At 42.8% G+C, this 19731-nt stretch overlaps 1 protein-coding gene and 1 long non-coding RNA gene across 3 annotated transcripts in view; one reads left to right on the top strand and one right to left on the bottom strand.

The window, feature by feature from the left end:
* The window catches only part of LOC306914577 (kinesin-like protein KIF1C), a 53465-nt gene that overhangs the window by 19256 nt on the left and 14478 nt on the right, over window positions 1–19731 (bottom strand). For both annotated transcript variants that reach the window (XM_079491679.1, XM_079491680.1), the window contains exons 2-11: window positions 18558–18686; window positions 13376–13452; window positions 13027–13105; window positions 11127–11227; window positions 9271–9336; window positions 6741–6922; window positions 1603–1714; window positions 1404–1481; window positions 743–808; window positions 124–205 (exon numbers count right to left, since the gene is read on the bottom strand). In XM_079491679.1, coding sequence (XP_079347805.1) covers window positions 124–205; window positions 743–808; window positions 1404–1481; window positions 1603–1714; window positions 6741–6922; window positions 9271–9336; window positions 11127–11227; window positions 13027–13105; window positions 13376–13452; window positions 18558–18663 — 949 coding nt within the window. In that variant the 5' untranslated portion in view covers window positions 18664–18686. The remainder of the gene's footprint in view (window positions 1–123; window positions 206–742; window positions 809–1403; window positions 1482–1602; window positions 1715–6740; window positions 6923–9270; window positions 9337–11126; window positions 11228–13026; window positions 13106–13375; window positions 13453–18557; window positions 18687–19731) is intronic.
* Window positions 3990–19731, top strand: part of LOC306914596 — a 65788-nt gene continuing 50046 nt past the window's right edge. Inside the window, exon 1 of the long non-coding RNA XR_013788710.1 lies at window positions 3990–4035. This is a non-coding gene — a long non-coding RNA (uncharacterized lncRNA). The remainder of the gene's footprint in view (window positions 4036–19731) is intronic.

Here is a 19731-nt window from a genome sequence, read left to right as displayed (position 1 = left end):
AAAGTGCCGCGCTACGAGCTTGTAGATCTGCTATTTTTCAATAGCTAAAGCATAACATAATGCTTAAAACAACAAACTTTGACTTCAAGTAGAATATTGGAAAACAGATGATTAAAAACATACCCAGGTTCTCTTTCAGTAGCCATGTGAGAACTGAGTCTCTGTAGGGAATGAAATCACTCCGACGCTTCCGTTTACTGCTCTGCTGTAGAGGGGAGGGGAGAGGAGAGGAGAGGAGAGGAGAGGAGAGGAGATTAGAGGAGAGGAGAGGAGAGGAGATAGAAGTTCAGTATCATACTGTTATCATACTGTTATTATTGGAGGTAGACATTCCATCCAGTCTCATTGTTTTGATATTAGCCTAATAACTACATTGTATATGAAGTATTATGTTGAATGTCTCCAGAACGAACGTTACTATTCTGTCTTTTGTCAGAGTAAATGCAGTCTGTCACTAATCAGCACCTCCATCCTCCTGTTAAATCCAATCCATAACTGGATCTATCCATAACTGGAACAACATCTGTCTGTCTGCCTGTCTGTCTGTCTGTCTGTCTGTCTGTCTGTCTGTCTGTCTGTCTGTCTGTCTGTCTGTCTGGAGGAACAGGCGTCAGCTAGACATGCAGAATGCTCAGCTCCTGAAGTGTAAACATATTGTTTACACTAAACATGTACTGTAGTTGTCTACCATATCTTCCCTGTAGGGCTGATATGAACCTACTGTACTGTAGTGTAATCTTACCATCTCTGCCAGGGCCGATATGACTTTCCCCAGGGTGGTCAAAGACTTGTTGATGTTCGCTCCTTCCTACGCACGCACACACGCACACGCACACAGGTTTAGTTCTAAATTTGCACTAAATTACCAGTAAGATGTTTAGCATAGCGGGTTCTCAATCATAATATTCATATCAAGGATCCCCACATTGATGGTGTTATTTGGCTGCAGAACCCCATGAATATTGTCTATGAATTGATCGCCTAGGGCCTAAGTGGAAACAAGACAGCCAGATAGAAAGATATTCTGTGCCAGGGACCCCCCCGGGGACCCCCATAAGAAAACATTTGTCAATACGTGTCAACATGTTTGGAGAGTAGCCGATCTACATAGAATATGTAAACAAGTCTAGTGCTTTTCGGTTTCGTCCTCCAAGTAACAGTTTTTGTATTGACTTGTGCTTCCGTTTGAAATGTACCCTATTCTACATACTGTGAAATAAAATGTTCAATCAATCAGTCAATCAATCAACTAGATCGGCAATTTATAAAATAAAGTGGGGTTTAAGTGTTGAAATAAAAAAGCACTTTTTGCTGGGGACCCCTAGTGGACCCCCCAGGAACTACAACCCCCAGGACCCCCCCAGTAACTACAACAGGTGATTAAAAAGGTCATGACCTCTCACCTTTAACCTGGTGCCTTTTGCCCCCGACGAGTCAGCACGTTCACTTCCTGCCAAGTCCACCAGGCTGATCTTACTGACCTGAGAGACAGACAGACAGAGAGACAGGTGGTCAGTCAGACAGACAGACAGACAGACAGACAGACAGACAGACAGACAGACAGACAGACAGACAGACAGACAGACAGACAGACTGACTCACCTTCTCGGTGTCCAACGAGGTCAGCTGATCTCGTCGTTTCTGCGTGAAGACGATGGTGAAGACGGCGTGAGAGCGACTGGACGTCTCGTTCATGTTTGTGGCCGCTACGGTTCTGAAAGAGTTAAAATATTAAAAGAATATATTAATAATATGAATCTATGTATTCATGTTGGTGGCTGCAATCAAATAATCAATACTACTGTCCCAGCAGAACCAATGTTCAATAAATAATTGGTTTAAAAAAAAAGGTTGCCAAAAAGGTTGCCAAATGTCGTTGTGCCAATTATTTCCTCCCCACACACTATTCTATCAGAGATGCCAGATAAATGTAATATGCTAAAATTGTATGGTTTTCATTAAATATTTCAACTACTGTACAGTGTTTTGGCAGCAAATTTAGATTTTAGTTTTAGTCATAGTCTCTTGAATAGTTTTCATTTAGTTTGTATCACATTTTAGTCACCTGGAATGTTTTAGTGTTTAGTCTAGTTTTAGTCGACTAAATGACATAAGATTTTCACACATTTTAGTAGACTAAATTTAATCAACTGTAGAATTAGTTGACTAAAATGTGTTTTGGCGGGCCTTGATGCCGGCGTAATGACTGTTTTTACACTTGCTGAAAATAGCCGATCTACAAGCTCACAACATGTCGACGTGTTGTGAGCTTGTAGATCAGCTATTTTCAGCATGCAACCAAGTGTAAAATGACTTAGATTGGATCTCTTGTCCACTAGTCCCTAACATCTTAGTCTAGTTTGTATTTGTTGAAGAAATTGTCAGTATATTTAGCCTTAGTTTTAGTCATCATAGCTTAGTTTTTATTTAGTTTCCATTTAGTTTTTGTCAGTGGAAAAAGGTAGTTGACGAACATTTTTCGTCTTAGTTTTAGTCGACGAAAACAACAGTGCAACTGTAGGATATTTTTGGCACAGAGAATGTTTACATTGGGAAAGCCCTGTTGCATATATGAATGTCCCCAGGAGGGGGCGTCGTCACAACAACAAACATTATAGGCATACTGTTTGTTGTTATGTGGATTGTGGGATTCGAACCCCCAACCTCCGCAAAGGTGGGCTAGATACTTCACCGCTGCTCCACCCGAGCACCGAATCACTCCGCTAGACCAGAGGGTCTCACAGTGGGGTCCAGGGACCCCCATGGTTCCTTGAGGGGGTTCCAAATGGACCCTGTTACTCTGAATGGACCCTGACAGGTCTGTAACTCTGAGAGTGTAACACATGGAACCAAATGGACCCTGACAGGTCTGTAACTCTGAGAGTGTAACACATGGAACCAAATGGACCCTGACAGGTCTGTAACTCTGAGAGTGTAACACATGGAACCAAATGGACCCCGACAGGTCTGCAACTCAGAGTGTAACACATGGAACCAAATGGTCCCTGACAGGTCTGTAACTCTGAGTGTAACACATGGAACCAAATGGACCCTTACAGTAGCCTGGTTAATAAACCAGACCGAATCAGCCGTTGGCAAAAAAAAGTTGCCTACCAGCGGATTTCGGTCTGGCGAGGCTCAGTAGCACGCCTCTTTCCTACAATCGAGAACAGGTCGGACCAATCGGGACACGGTATGCAATATGGGCGGGCTTTGGTACAGTGACGTTCAATGCTTGAGACTTTTGACTGACAGTAGCTCTGACCAATTGCGTCAAAGAGAAAATGTTTGAACCCGCCCCCCGGGAAATGAAATCCAAGTGGAGCCAGCCCAGACTGATATACCGCGACAGTGTTGTGTGATATTAGTCTGGCTTATTAGCCAGGCTACCCTTACAGGTCTGTAACTCTGAGAGTGTAACACATGGAACCAAATGGACCCTTACAGGTCTGTAACTCTGATAGTGTAACACATGGAACCAAATGGACCCTGACAGGTCTGTAACTCTGAGAGTGTAACACATGGAACCAAATGGACCCTGACATGTCTGTAACTCTGAGAGTGTAACACATGGAACCAAATGGACCCTGACAGGTCTGTAACTCTGAGAGCGTAACACATGGAACCAAATGGACCCTGACAGGTCTGTAACTCTGAGAGCGTAACACATGGAACCAAATGGACCCCGACAGGTCTGTAACTCTGAGAGTGTAACACATGGAACCAAATGGACCCTTACAGGTCTGTAACTCTGAGAGTGTAACACATGGAACCAAATGGACCCTGACAGGTCTGTAACTCTGAGAGTGTAACACATGGAACCAAATTGACCCTGATATGTCTGTAACTCTGAGAGTGTAACACATGGAACCAAATGGACCCTGACAGGTCTGTAACTCTGAGAGTGTAACACATGGAACCAAATGGACCCTGACAGGTCTGTAACTCTGAGAGTGTAACACATGGAACCAAATGGACCCTGACAGGTCTGTAACTCTGAGAGTGTAACACATGGAACCAAATGGACCCTTACAGGTCTGTAACTCTGAGAGTGTAACACATGGAACCAAATGGACCCTGACAGGTCTGTAACTCTGAGAGTGTAACACATGGTTGCATTTGTACACTCTCAGAGTTATGGTGGTCCTTGAAATTAAACAATTTGCTGTGCTGAATGGAACAGAGCCTTCATTAGTATCATTGGTAACACCTGTGAAATGTTTACATTTAAATACTCATATTACTGACCTTTACCACCAAGCTAAGACAGAAAATTGGGTTTCTTTACAGAAACAAAGCTAGCTTCCCAATAATCTGCAGGAAAAGGGTTGTTGAAGCTGTCTTTATGTCCGTTTTGGATTACGGTGATGTAATCTAGAGAAATGCTGCCCTTACCACTCTTCTACCCCGAGATACAGTTTATCACTCAGGACTTAGATTTATCACAGGTGAAAGCTACAGCACTAACCATTGTACCCTCTATGACAGGGTAGGTTGGTCTTCCCTCTCTGAGAGGAGATCCAGGCACTGGCACCAGTTTATTTTTAAAGCTATTGATGGGAAGTTACCACCCTTGCATCACGCTGCTGCTAAACTGGGAAAGAAGCACTCGTCAGACCCGTTCAAGTGAACTGTCTTACACTAGAGGTCCATCTGTACAGTCTGAACTGTCTTATACACTATAGAGGTCCATCTGTACAGTCTGAACTGTCTTATACACTATAGAGGTCCATCTGTACAGTCTGAACTGTCTTATACACTATAGAGGTCCATCTGTACAGTCTGAACTGGGAAACTGCTTTCTGAATCCATGCCCCTACTTCATAGAACACTCTACAACAAACGCTAAAAATGAATACCTATGGACTATAATATCCTATGGACAATTTAATAACCTGCTTTTAAATCTCCCTGCCTCAATATGCGATCGTTTTTAACACCCTGAGCGCACAGTTTCTGTGTCAGTGGTGCTCAACCTTTTTCACTTCAAGGACCCCCCCAGAATTATCTGCATTTGGCCACGAACCCCCATTTGAAAATATGTTGTTCCAGGGACCCTCCCAGAAGCAAAACGTTCGCTCTGAAAGAATATACATTCAAAGATTTGCACCACATTTCCACGATTTTTCAAAAAATAGCAGACCTACAAGCTCGTAGCGCGGCACCGAGTGCCGCGCTACGAGCTTGTAGATCTGCTATTTTTCAATAGCTAAAGCATAACACAATGCTTAAAAACACTAAAAGGGGGTTCGATCCCGCCCAGAATGGGTTAAGCATATGGAATGACCCTGAACTATCTCCTAATAGGAAACATTAAGTTCCATCTGAACAGAATCAATGTGCATCCTGTCCCACACTGTGATTCATTCTTGCCCGTCAGCTGATTTAAACCTCATTAAACTTCTGATTCCATCACTGACTCACCTCACCATGCCTCGGATTGTTTTTGTTTTCGTGGCGTTCACTGATGCCAACGTTACAATGAATGATGTGCAGAAGAAGGGATTAGACGCTGGAGCAGCCTTTCTTATTCAGGCAGTCACCATTACACATTTAAAGGTGTAGTGAAATGAAAAATACGTTTTTCACACTTTTAGACCATCTCCGTGGTCATCATATGAGCATACCTAACAATGGATGCCAAAAAAATGTGTGTTTTTATATCAAAAGTACATACAAATATTTTTTGTATTACTTCCTGAAAACGAAAACGTGCTGCGTGATGACGTGTCGAGGCCAACATCGATAAAAAGCCAATAAAAATGAAGCTCACCCGTATCCTCTCCATATGTGCGCATCCATGCAGCACAGCTGCTATTGATTACAGAAATCCTCCGTTTTTATTCCCATTCCAGATAACATCCAGACAGTGTATTACTCGGTTTCAACTTAATCATCACGCTAAAATATGTATCTGAAAACATTATAGGGTAGAAATAAGCCACATAACAGTAAACTGGTACAGTTGGCCGTCTATTTGATTTGTAAACAAACACACACCACGCTGCTGCGTATAGCATAGCAACAGTCCCTAGCTACCGTCCCATCGCCTGAAGGGATGCGACGCTCTGATTGGTTCAGAAACTTCAGACCGGTGTTTCAACTTGAAACCGTTTGAAACTTCATAATAAAATGTCCACCATTTCCGTTTCATTACACCTTTAAGTTGTGTAAATGTGCCCTTTTTTCAAAAGGGCACATTTTGTCCAGAGGGAAAGGGGCAGGGGGTGCTCTAGCACCCCTAGTGTATCTGTGCACGCCACTGGATATGACAACTTAAAACAGTCCATGACTTGATTTTGACAATACAGTTTGACTTCGTTTTAGTCATAGCCTTTTGAATGAAATTCCATTTAGTGTCACCCATATGTTGTCATCTCAAATGTGTTAGTGTCAGTCTAGTTTTAGATTAAATATCGTACGACTTTAGTTGACTAAATGTATTTTGGTGTCTTGATGGCTGATTTTTTCACTTGGGTTTCATGCTGAAAATAGCCCATCTGCTCGTACAAAAGTATCCAAAGTAGCAGATCTACAAGCTTGTAGAAAGTTCTAATTGCGTGCGTGCGTGCGTGCGTGCGTGCGTGCGTGCGATGTTACCAGCATCCAGGTCTTGTGAATCCGGTGTTTGTGTGTGTGTGTGTGTGTGTGTGTGTGTGTGTGTGTGTGTGTGTGTGTGTGTGTGTGTGTGTGTGTGTGTGTGTGTGTGTGTGTGTGTGTGTGTGTGCGCGCGTGCGTACCGTGCTTTGTTCCCAGCGTCCATGAGGTCTTGTATATCTGTGAATCCGGTCACAGCCAGCTTGGACAGGTCCTCTACATAGGGACCCAGTATGGGGTGTTCTCTGACACGGAGTCCTGACCGGCACTGGACCGGATTCAACAGGTCCCTGACTCGCTCACAGTAGATCTCCATGTAGGATACCTAGAGAGAGAGAGAGAGAGAGAGAGAGAGAGAGAGAGAGAGAGAGAGAGAGAGAGAGAGAGAGAGAGAGAGAGAGAGAGAGAGAGAGAGAGAGAGAGGGGGGGACGGGACAGAGAGAGACAGGGAGAGGGAGAGGGGGGGGGGAAGAGAGAGAGAGAGAGAGAGAGAGAGAGATTGTATGCTATTGACAGACACAGATTTACAATGTAGGCATTTATCAGACGCTCTTAAGGAGAATTCCATACTAGAAGGCTTTCTTACCTTTATTTGTAGTTGTTACGTCCCCACCAAAGAGGTCCAGGTGTTATTTTGTGCAAAAGCGCATTATTGGCTATTTCTAAATTTAGAAGACATTTTTAGAATCGTCCTCAGGTGTAAATGGGTTAAATGCGCTTCAAAGCGAGGACATACGGTAATGACAGCAGGAACACTCACTAGGGGCCTCATTCACAAAGGAGAAATACGCCATGTGTAACGGAAGCGTATACAGATACTAAATATCATCGTATTTCTCTGTCCGATCACGCTGCGATTTGCTCCCGTCTTATTCAGGGAAGCTGGTGTAATCACTTCATTTGTGCGGATCGCAGAGTGTAGCCTTTCCGCATTTTCCCCAAGCGATTCGCCTGGTGTCGCCTGGTTAGAACGCCCATCCCACACCATATAAGGCAACAGGAAATATCGAAATACGTCATCATAGCCTGCACCGGGCTTTAAATTATATACAACAGCCGCGATGAGCTTGTAGAGCAGTTAATTTTGACAGGCGGGTCTCTGCACGGACAGATCTTCAAGCAAACAGCGCGAGTTATATGTATATAATTATAAACGAAACTTGCCAACTTGGCACGCATTGCTTCACTCCTTGTTAAATGTCAGAACGTTAATAAGTTAACTGATGTTACAGTTACTTTCACATAATGAGAAAGAAGTTAATTTGTACTGTTCACCACACGACCAAATGCTATATTAAAACTCGGCAATGATAAAATGCCCTATTGATGAGTCTACTGCGGTGATTGATTCCCTGCCCTGCACTGTCGGATTTGGAAAGCAAATATATGGACATGCATGGACACAGGACATATTTTCTTTCTTTTTTTTCTTGTGGGATTTGGATTTAAGGCTATATTTCATCCGATCCAACTAGTTGTATGTTTCCTCAGCTGCAGGTAAGAGTTGGCTATTCTGTGTGGCGTCCGCATGTGATCAATATACATTATTATAAATGAATAGGCCTACCACGACGCAAATGGAGGCAGATAGGTGCTTGCAGCAAAGGCATTTAGGCCTACGTGAAACTTTAATTGGCTGAGTCTCTGTCAACATGCTGATCAGCGAGTTACAGTGGTAATAATAATCATCATCAACAGCCTTTCTTGTCTGTCTGTCCGTCATGTTTGTGAACAAGCGCGAGTGGAGGTGAGCTGGCTTAAAACTATGATATGACTGGCCGACTTTCAAACACGCTGATGCCATTCATTCAAATTGGCTAATGTGGTCTTCTATTTTGTATATAGGGCTAATTCCCCCCCCCCCCCCCACCCACACACACACCGACTCTTTGAGTCAGACTGACTCAAAGAAGCGAAACAATTTAAATAGGCCTATACTGCAGACATTACTACACTAAACAACGTTGGATTTGTACAGTGCAGAATGCAGATAAGTGTATGTTCTTATTATAATTGTGAGTTTGTTTTTTAACATGCAGCGCGAGTCCGCGAGACTGCGAGAGCCGATCTACAAGCTCACAGCGCGTTGCACTGCGAGTAGAAAGCTGTCAAGTGAGCAGCGCAATCGCGCATGCTAGAAATATCCTAATAAATAAATAAAAAAGGTGTCGGGCTTGCAGGGGCAGTTTCTGTATGGGACTCTAGGCTAACCTGCCTCTAGAATGCATGCATTTAGGCATACAAGTGATACTTGGCTTTTATATAGGCTATCATTTTTTTATGTGCGACCAATGTTGGGGACACATGCCTACATATTTTATCTGAGGTTTGGGGACTTTTAATTGATTCAGCATGAAGACTAAAGACTTCTTAATACATCTACGCAAGCCGTACACGACCATGAGAGGTGGCGCAGCTTTCAGCGGAATTTCCGACCAACCCACGTCACCGTCAAGTTCACGTTCAAGTTCATGAATTCCCACGTAATGTGGGAATCCACGTAAATGCCTGTCCGCTCACGCTCCGCTCACGTAACGTAACTTTATGAGCGTAAACGCCGTTGTGAATGAGGACCTAGGAGATTAAAACACTGTTAAATGAGATTGTAACCGCTGTTAAAATGTAGGGGCAGGAGTCAGGACAGACAGACAGACAGACAGACAGACATCTCACCTCCACTGAGTATTGTAGATCAGGGTCTGTGTTCTCCACTGTCCTCTTAAACAGATCCTCACACATCTGGAGAGACAGACAGAAGTATTATTGTCTGGTTTTAAAAACGTCATGGTCCTCATGGTGGAGTATTATTATTGTCAGGTTGTGTTACTAGAATCGTGCGCGCGGTCTGTGTTGTTGAATATGGTGTGTCCGAGTCTCTCTCTCTCGCACGCGCACGCGCGCACGCACGCACGCACGCACGCACGCACGCACGCACGCACGCACGCACGCACGCACGCACGCACACACACACACACACACACACACACACACACACACACACACACACACACACACACACACACACACACACACACACACACACACACACACACACACACTTTTGAACGAAGGCAGACCAGCGTTGTGTCTTTCTCTGGCCACTGACCGTGTTGTCGTTTTTTCTCCGTGAATAAGAGAGAGCGAGATAATCCAGGTGTGTCGCAGAGCGAGAGAACTGCAAAAGCTGAGTGTAGGAAAGCCGCATTGTGATTGGCCAGTAGTCGGTGTATATAGTCAGTGACGTATCACGGCCACAAAGCACAGGCGTGAACGGCACTTCCGCCATACTCCCGATTCCGAATACGTCACGCTGTACGACCTGGCCACTTGAACTGGCGCACAAAGTTGTGCTCCATGTCAGCACAATTATGTGGGTGTGGAATACTCCCAAATGTAATAATAGATGTGCACTATTAAGGTGATAATGTGTGACTGAATGAATGTCATTCTACAAGGGTTCTCAACCAGCGGTCCGAGGACCACCAGTGGTCCTTGAAGGGGGGGTTCCAGTTGATCCCCAGCTATAAATGATGGAGAGATGGTAACCCTGGGAGCTGGGACCCCCTTATTAGATCTTTAACTCTGATTTTACACACAAGTTAAATTATTGTTAAACATCTGGCATTACCAAACCCCCATACTATTTTAACCTCCATACCAAACCCCCATACTATTTGAACCTCCATACCAAACCCCCATACTATTTGAACCTCCATACCAAACCCCCATACTATTTGAACCTCCATACCAAACCCCCATACTATTTTAACCTCCATACCAAACCCCCATACTATTTGAACATCCATACCAAACCCCCATACTATTTGAACCTCCATACCAAACCCCCATACTATTTGAACCTCCATACCAAACCCCCATACTATTTTGTAAGTTATTTTCCATCTGTCGTAATGGACTATGACGTTTTCCACGTGACGGACACATACTATATACTGCAGAGAATAGTGATTTTAAGCAACGACGGCTACGGCAGTCCGCTCCGGCAACCGGAAATGGATCAGTGCTCGATACATAAACCTGCTTGCCGTCGCAGCCCTTTCTACTACGGCAGAACCTACACTTCCACGTAGTGTCTACAACGCCATGTCATAACCATGTTTATTGAAATTATAGCTGTCATACATTTACACCGATTGCTCCATCACCTCTCTTATGCTGTGTAATGTGTTGGCATGCTCTGAATGAAGAAATAACACTAATACCATAATATGTCATATTAACCATGTTTATTAAAACGTCCCTAATTACGACTGCATGGGGCCAGACACATTGGACCTGCTGGTCGATCAGAGGTAATGCAGCCAATTACGACCGCATGGGGCCCAGACACAGGAACGAGCGGAAACGTTTTCGTCCAATGGGCTGGACTCACAAGCTTTCCAAACCGGAAGAAATAAGATGAAGAGTGAGTCTACGCTGGGCGAGCAACTCCATGCAAATGATGGTGCATGCCCTCTGTATTTTAACGCTATGGTGTGTGTGGGCGTGTACGTGCGTGCGTGCGTTACCTGTGGTATGATGCCTTCCTGTCCAGCTTCCTGTTTGCCCATCATGGTGTAACTCTTTCCTCCCCCCGTCTGCCCGTATGCAAATATACACACGTTGTAACCTGCAACAACACACACTCATTTATATATAATATAATATACACACGTTGTAACCTGCAACAACACACACTCATTTATATATAATATAATATACAAACGTTGTAACCTGCAACAACACACACTCATTTATATATAATATAATATACAAACGTTGTAACCTGCAACAACACACACTCATTTATATATAATATAATATACACACGTTGTAACCTGCAACAACACACACTCATTTACATCAATTTACAATTTAGGCATTTAGCAGACGCTCTTAATCCAGATCGATTTACATTAAGTAATAACAAAAACAAATAACAAAAGCATGGCATACATCACATATATAAAAAGTAGTTATCATGACTCAAGCGTAAACTAAGAACGTAACAGTGCAGTATCTATGTAAACTATACATACTATACTATATTATATATTATACATGTGTACTATAAAGTGCTACATAAAAATGCAATTCTAGTGCTGTCTACGTAACAAGCTATAAGTCTGTTTAAAATACTACCTAAGTCTACAGTACATAAAGTGCTATCTAAGGGGCTAGGCCATCATTATGTAAAAAATAATAAAGGGCGGACTGCCCCGTTGTTGTCTTAGCTTCTAGGACTATATCACAGTGTATCATCCATTCTTTTATCTCCTCAAGGCTGGACTATTTTAATGCCCTATACTGTGGCATCGACCAATCTGCATTTAGACCAGTGCTACTCAACCCCCGGCCCCTGCTTAAAACCCATTCTGGGCGGGAACCCCTATTGGGGTTTTAAAGCATTATTTTATACTTTAGCTATTTAAAAATAGCAGATCTACAAGCTCATAGTAGGTCTGCTATTTTTGAAAGATCGTGAAAATGTGGTGCAAAATTTTGAATATTCTTTCAGAGCAAAGTCAAATCTTTGCTTCTGGGAGGTCCCTGGAACAACATATTTTCAGATGGGGGTCGGTGGCCAATTACATATAATTCTGGGGGTCCTTGACATGAAATAGTTTGAGAAACACTGACATAGAAACATGGGTTTTTCAGAAAACTGTCATGATTTAGAAGACATTTGTAGAATCGTTCCCAGGTCTAAATGGGTTAAAACTCACCTTTTCTCTCTGGCTTTTAATGTTGTCTGATTTCAATGGTTTACGTACTATTCTTGTTGTCTATGTCTCCTGTTGTTATACATGCTATGTTCCTTGTTTTGTTTTTCTACATCAGCTTGATGTAATTTAATTTGCCTAGGTGTTAAAAATGTGCTTTGTAAATAAAGGTTGATTTGATCATTTGCAATATAAACCCCATGACATTATAGAATAACATATTTAAATATTAACTATTTTTTTCCCCAAGTCCGTATATATATACGTACGTCGACGATAGTTGGCGTCATATCCCAGGTCCGTATATATACAGTACGTACCCCAACGTATACTCTGTCTATATAATGGTTGATGCCTACAGAAGCTTTTAACATTGGTCCGGTTCCTATAGCAACGCCCCACCGTTCCAACTATGGGATTGCAAATATATTCACAGTGCAAACCAGTGGAAGGGAGGATTTTCAAACCTCCATAACTCCGACTCTAGAATCGCTGTCCTTGGTGGATTTTCTGCCATCCACATTTCGGATTTAATTTGTGCCTTTGTACCGCGACGCTGCCGCCATGTAAAAGCTTCTGACGAAAGGTAAAGAGTGTGTGCGTGTTCCAATGATACTAGAGTGTGTGTGGCGAGTGTGTGTGTGTGTGTGTGGGGGGGGGGGGTAGCGGTAGAGATAGTTAAAATGTATTATAATTATTTTTTTACCTTCGAAGGCGTGAAGTAACATTTCCTCTCCGATGTCTTTGTACACCTGCCTCTGACACGCAAAGCTGGGGTCTTCACTCTGGAATACACACAGTATTTATACATTAAATACATGTTTATACATTAAATACATATACATTATTGTTCATATCTATAGATATATAAAGCTGGGGTCTTCATTCTGGAATACATATGTATACACATATTAATATCTAGATGTATGCATGTATTGTACGTGCGTGCGTGCGTGCGTGCGTGCGTGCGTGCGTGCGTGCGTGCGTGCGTGCGTGCGTGCGTGCGTGCGTGCGTGCGTGCGTGCGTGCGTGCGTGTGTGCGTGCGTACACGTACCGTTGTGTGTGACCAATAGGAGTAGTCGAAGGTGAAGTTCTTGGCTCCATCTTTGGGATTTTTAGGATTGGTTATGCCTGAAATATAAAAAAAAACATTATTCATCACATTGGACTGTCATTATGCTTAGCACGACCTCAAATTCATTCGTTTTATTAAAGCTTCATTTTATTTTTATTTTTTGGTATTCAGACAGCCAGCAATGGGTAGAACGCTCCCAAAACAATGTAGTCTCTGTGACACATCAAGGGGCCGCAATCTGCATTCAAAGATTTTCCTAGAAGCTTTGTCATTGGTCGATTTACCTGTCTGCTTCCTGATTGGTTAGTCATTGCGACTGGGTTTTTTTTTCGACCAATGACAGAGCTTCTAGGAACATCTTTGCATGCAGATTGCGGCCCCTAGATGTGTCACAGAGACTACATATCTTTTTAGAGTGTTCTACCCATTGCTGGCTGTCTGAATACCAAAAAGATAATAATAATATCATTTTGACATATTATTGCTTATTCCCAGTACTTTATTCCATTCTGAGCACTAAAAACCACTAATGACCGGGTGCACGCGCGTGTGTACAGAGGATTGGGATGTTGGCTGTTTCTGCCATAGGGGAGGTCTATGGAAGCTGTTTCTGCCATAGGGGAGGTCTATGGAAGTTTTATTTTAATTTTTAAAGCTGGATTAATACTCTTTAATCAAATCTCGTGATGTTGTGAACGGCCAAGATGGTAATAATAGCTTTTCTCAAGATATCTCAAGGTAGGCATGGATTGCCTACTGTTTAGGATGTTTAGGATTGGTCTGAAATATTAAAAACATTGTTCATTCTGTTTAGGATTGGTCTGAAATATTAAAAACATTGTTCATTCTGTTTAGGATTGGTCTGAAATATTAAAAACATTGTTCATTCTGTTTAGGATTGGTCTGAAATATTAAAAACATTATTCAACACATTACAACTTATGATCAAATATAATATGTTAATTACACCAGATACACCATATGGTTCATTACATATAATGTGTCAATTGCACCTTAGATAATACAATATTAAAAGACAAACAAAAAATTACTTTATGATCAAATGCAATAGCAGGGCTTCAAAAATGTTTTTAGCTCAAGACTCAAGTAAGAAATGTGATCACATGATAATTTGGGTACTTTGGGTTCAGAGAGTGTGAGTGGGAGACATTTTTATTAGATTTTATTTTCTCAAGAATGTTCAAGATCGTGTTGAAAATAACAGATCCACATGCTCGCCGCAAGCTTATAGATCTTGCCATACAGGTATATAGGGTTGACGAGCCTCAGCCGGTTGTGATAAAGAGAGACCCAAACTGTGGCTCGGGACCCAGTTGTGGGTCACAGACCAATGGGAACGGGACAGGGCTCTAAGAGTGTTCGGGAAACACAGACGGAATAATAACACATTTAATCAGCAGCGTGTGACACACCCTGTGTGTGTGTGTGTGTGTGTGTGTGTGTGTGTGTGTGTATAAATATCAGCAGGCTTTGAGGTCACGTGACTGGCACCGCAGGCATGTTGGGATTGCCACACACACGTGCACACGCGCACGCACGCACGCGCGCGCGCGCGCACGCACACACGCGCACACACACACACACACACACACACACACACACACACACAGTATATTTATAGTGTGCTGTGCAACAGAGACACAGTTTTACGTAAGCGCACTTCTAATCAGTCTAAATATGAATAATACACATGTTATTAATTTATTATACTACAATTTAGTGGTTGTGCAGACATCTTTGTCTCGAGTCACCTCTGTAAATAACCTTTTAATTAAAATGTACAATTTAGGCATTTATTCAGTTGCTCTTAAGTCTTAACCCATTCAGGACGGGAACCCCTTTTGGTGTTTGAAGCGTTATGTTATACTTTAGCTTTTGAAAAATAGCAGATCTACAAGCTCGTAGCACGGCACTCTGTGCCGCGCTACGAGCTTGTAGGTCTGCTATTTTCGAAAAACCTTGAAAATGTGGCGCGAATCTATGAATATATATTCTTTCAGAGGGAACGTTTTTTTTGTAGAATCAAGCTCAGGTCTGCGACTTACAGTAAGCAAGAACAATACATGGAAATACATCACATACATAGAAATAGTCATATAGGATCAAGTAAACAAAGAACCTATGTTCAGTCTAACAGTAGCATATATAGTAAGTATACACTATAGATTTATGCTATGTCTACATAAACTAAATTAGCCTACATAAATTGAGCCATTGCATACGCCTGTAAGGTCGTCGGGACTAGGGCAAGTAGCCTACTATGGGCTAAGATGGAGTCTGAAGAGGTGAGTTCTCAGACTTGGGAGTGAGTCTGCAGTTATGACTGCAGTTTTGGAGCCAGAAGGGGGAAGAGTCTGGGACGTGTGTAAGCCACACCACCCACCTGATTTACATTGTTACTTTATAGCATCTATTATATCTATTATATAAACTTTTCATATTAACGCTACGTAAATATGTACATTATCCTCCCAAAGATACAGTAAGTCATGATGAAACCTGGAGAGAATATTTGTTTCCATTAGAGGATAGGACAGACTGAAAACAACTTTTATACTTTCACACCAACTGACTTTGGGCTTGTTTTTTTCTCCCAGAGTTGCGGGAAAAAATGACGAGTAGCAGGTTGCGTTTTTTTGGGCTTGATTTAAAAATACAGTGGCCTGTTTAAAAAAAAACTAACGAGAATTTATTTGATGTACATACTATCATTCATTGGAGTGTGTGTATGAGTGTGAGTGTGAGTGTGAGTGTGAGTGTGTGTGTGTGTGTGTGTGTGTGTGTGTGTGTGTGTGAGAGAGAGAGAGAGAGAGAGAGAGAGAGAGAGAGAGAGAGAGAGAGAGCAAGTGTAAAGTACATTCCAGAAATAGCATAGAGACACGTGTCAAACCCATGAACCTGTGTGTGTGTGTGTGTGTGTGTGTGTGTGTGTGTCGGGCCTCCTCTAGCTCTGGTCCATAGCCTTGAGGACGTCTCCTTAAGACTGGCTTATAACTGTGGTTTTTCCCAACGACGCCCCCGGTGGTCATTAATAGATGGACGGCTTTTAATTTCGAAAAATGGCTTCTAAATCCTAACAGTTTTCTGAAAAACCTATGTTTCTGTGTCAGTGGTGCTCAGGCTTTTTCATGTCAAGGACCCCCAGAATTATCTGTCTTTGGCCGCCGACCCCCATCTGAAAGTGTGTTGTTCCAGGGACTTCCCAGAATATAATATTTGAGTTAAAATCGTTCGCTCCGAAATAATATATATTCAAAGATTTGTGCCACATTTTCACGATTTTTCAAAAAAAGCAGAAATACAAGCTCATAGCGCATAGCTATTTTTCAATAGCTAAAGTACAACATAATGCTTAAAACACCAAAAGGGGTTCCCGTACAGAATGAGTTAATAGAGCAGGGGTTCCCAAAACGGTGGTGTCAGGGTTACTAACTCACCACGTCGCCAGCGAGCAATCCAATATAAATAATAATATCAGCCTATACTACAGTCTGCGGTGGCCACCAGTCACCAGATGAATTGTATTGGTGCGGAGAGGAGGGCGAAGCTTGAATAGGTTAATTGCGGACCTACTGAGAAACTGTGGATAATGCGTGACGTGGCGTATAGGCTACGAGAATAATGCATTTCCTCATCCTATACGACGTGTTCATTGAGATTAAGCATGACGAAACATGACTGTCATATTGTTTCAGAGCCATGATAAGAGTCAAGACATTATCAATAATGTTTTGTTTGTTTGTTTGTTTGTTTGAGAGAGAGAGAGAGAGAGAGAGAGAGAGAGAGAGAGAGAGAGATCGACTGAACATATAAAACGCATAGGTCTACACATACGTGACATGGGCCTATCTGTTTCGGAACGGTTCACTTCACTCGTTTGGGTTGTGATGTGCACTCTGCAGTGTAGCAGCCTCTCCACTCGAGTCGAAATCAATGAATGTCATGTTCTCATTTTAGTTTAGATAGTGTATACTTCGACTTTGTTGAGCGGCGGCGGTACCGCACACCCAAAATAGCCGCTCTACTAGCTCACAATGTGTCCACTGCGACGCATTGTGAGCTTGTAGATCCTATAATTCTTGGTGTGCGCACTTTCCACGCCTGCACGGCCACGCGCTCAATTAAGAAAGATTTAATGCAGATGCGCTCATTGTGCTGATGACGGCCAGGTTCAGAACAACTCGGCACAAATTCAATTTGCACAACATACACAACTGTTACACCAAACAACAATCATCAGGGGGATTCAAAACGGCCTATAATCTATAATCTAATAATATAATCTATGTATGATCTGATCTATAATAATCATGATGTATTGTGTAATCATTGTGACAGACCTGTTGACCACTAGATCTGACAGACCAGTTGATTATGATGTAATAATCATTGCGACAGACCTGTTGACCACTAGATCTGACAGACCAGTTGATTATGATGTAATAATCATTGCGACAGACCTGTTGACCACTAGATCTGACAGACCAGTTGAGGAAGATTCTGCGTTTTAAGGGTTAAATGCCTTGCTCAGAGGCACTATAAGACCCTTCCTATTACTGGGCGGGCTGGGAGTTGAACCCTTTGAAACCTTTATGACCCCAAGATGGCCTCTGGCCTTTATGACCTGACCTCCCTGGGTGTGTGTGCGTGTTATATTTAGGACGACCATTGAGCCGATTCTACTCTATAGCTCCGAGACATGGACACTTTCACAGAAATTAGAGATACGGTTGGATGGCACTCACACCCATCGACTAATCTAATATACGGAAACCTTCCCCGTGTTTCTTCACTAGTCCGATCCAGAAGAACACAGTTTGTCGGCCACTGCTACAGAGCTGACAATGAGGTTATATCTTCCCTTCTTCTCTGGAGTCCTGCCTCAAAGCAGACCAGAGGTATAGAAAACTGTCGTTCCCTGATGTCATCGCTATAGGGACACATGCGTCAGTAAGCAGCAGGAACTGGGGATGGCAATGAAGGACCGGGAAGTCTGGCGTGGCATTGTGAATTCCATAATATCGACCCCGGTCGAAAAATTATGATGATGATGTGCATGTGTGTGTGTGTGTGTGTGTGTGTGTGTGTGTGTGCGTCTGTGTGCGTGCATGGCTGCGAGCGTGCGTGCACATAGACATACATGTGGTGTTTCCCTGCATGCTGATCACACAGCCTGCATTGCGCGTGGTCTCTCTGGAGTTGAACGGTCTCACCCGCACCGCCACCTTGACCGACGCCCCCGACATGGCTTAGCCCCGCCCCAACGCACCTGCAACACACATACACAGCCAATATGAATGCACCAGAGTGAGTCGATCAGCATGTCAGCCCAATCAAAAGACAGGCAGACATTTGTTATTAATAATAGCAGACAGACAATTTACAATTACAATTTATCAGATGCTCTTAATCCAGAGTGACTTTACAGTAAGCAAGAACAACACCATGGTAATACATCAAATACATAGAAATAGTCATCAAGGATCATAACCAAGAACATATCATGCATATCTAACAGTAGAATTACAATATATAAACAGTCATCTAGGATCCAAACTAAGCTAAGACCCTAGCATCCATCGAACAGTAGAATATGTGTACATAAGTTGAGCCTTATTTGTATGAGACGTCTTTAACAGCCTCGACCATAAGGTGGACGAGGCTAGGACAAGTGACACAGACAGACAGACAGACAGACAGACAGACAGACAGACAGACAGACAGACAGACAGACAGACAGTGATCATAGATCAGTTATTGATCAGGTATCAGCTGGCTGAGAACAGTAACATTGATTACACCTGAATCTAATCTAAGCAGGGGTGAGGACCATAATCACTACCATTATCGTATATCGTGATATCGTATCACGGACATTTAACACATTTAATTCATGGTGAAATTGTTCAATTCATCTTTTATTTGGAATATTGGATATTTTGTGCGGCTCATTTCTCTAAACGACATGATCGCCAGGTTACAAAATGTATGTTTTGGGTGAATTTAATTAACAATAGCGGGGCCGCATAGCGATTATTCACTTCCTGATTATCCGTTTCCGAGTTAAATGCCTTTCAAAATAAGACAGTTCTCCATAGAGATGGAATGAATGGTGCAGATGGAAACGTCTTCTTAACATAGTTAAGTCGGCCAAGTCACTGCCCCTCTCCTCCAGGCTTACAGCTATAGACAAGTCCACGGAGGGGGCGCCCCGTGCGCAGCCATCACCGAGGCGCAACCAGCACCACGGGGAGGGCCACACCTGACCAACATAGAAGCCATGCCGGCCAGGTGCAGCAAACCAGCGCTGACCA

The sequence above is a fragment of the Electrona antarctica genome (genome assembly GCF_951216825.1).
Source record: "Electrona antarctica genome assembly, chromosome: 21".
Taxonomy (NCBI): Eukaryota; Metazoa; Chordata; class Actinopteri; order Myctophiformes; family Myctophidae; genus Electrona; species Electrona antarctica.
The sequence above is the reverse complement of the archived record's forward strand: the minus strand, read 5'-3'. Positions and strand labels throughout refer to the sequence as shown.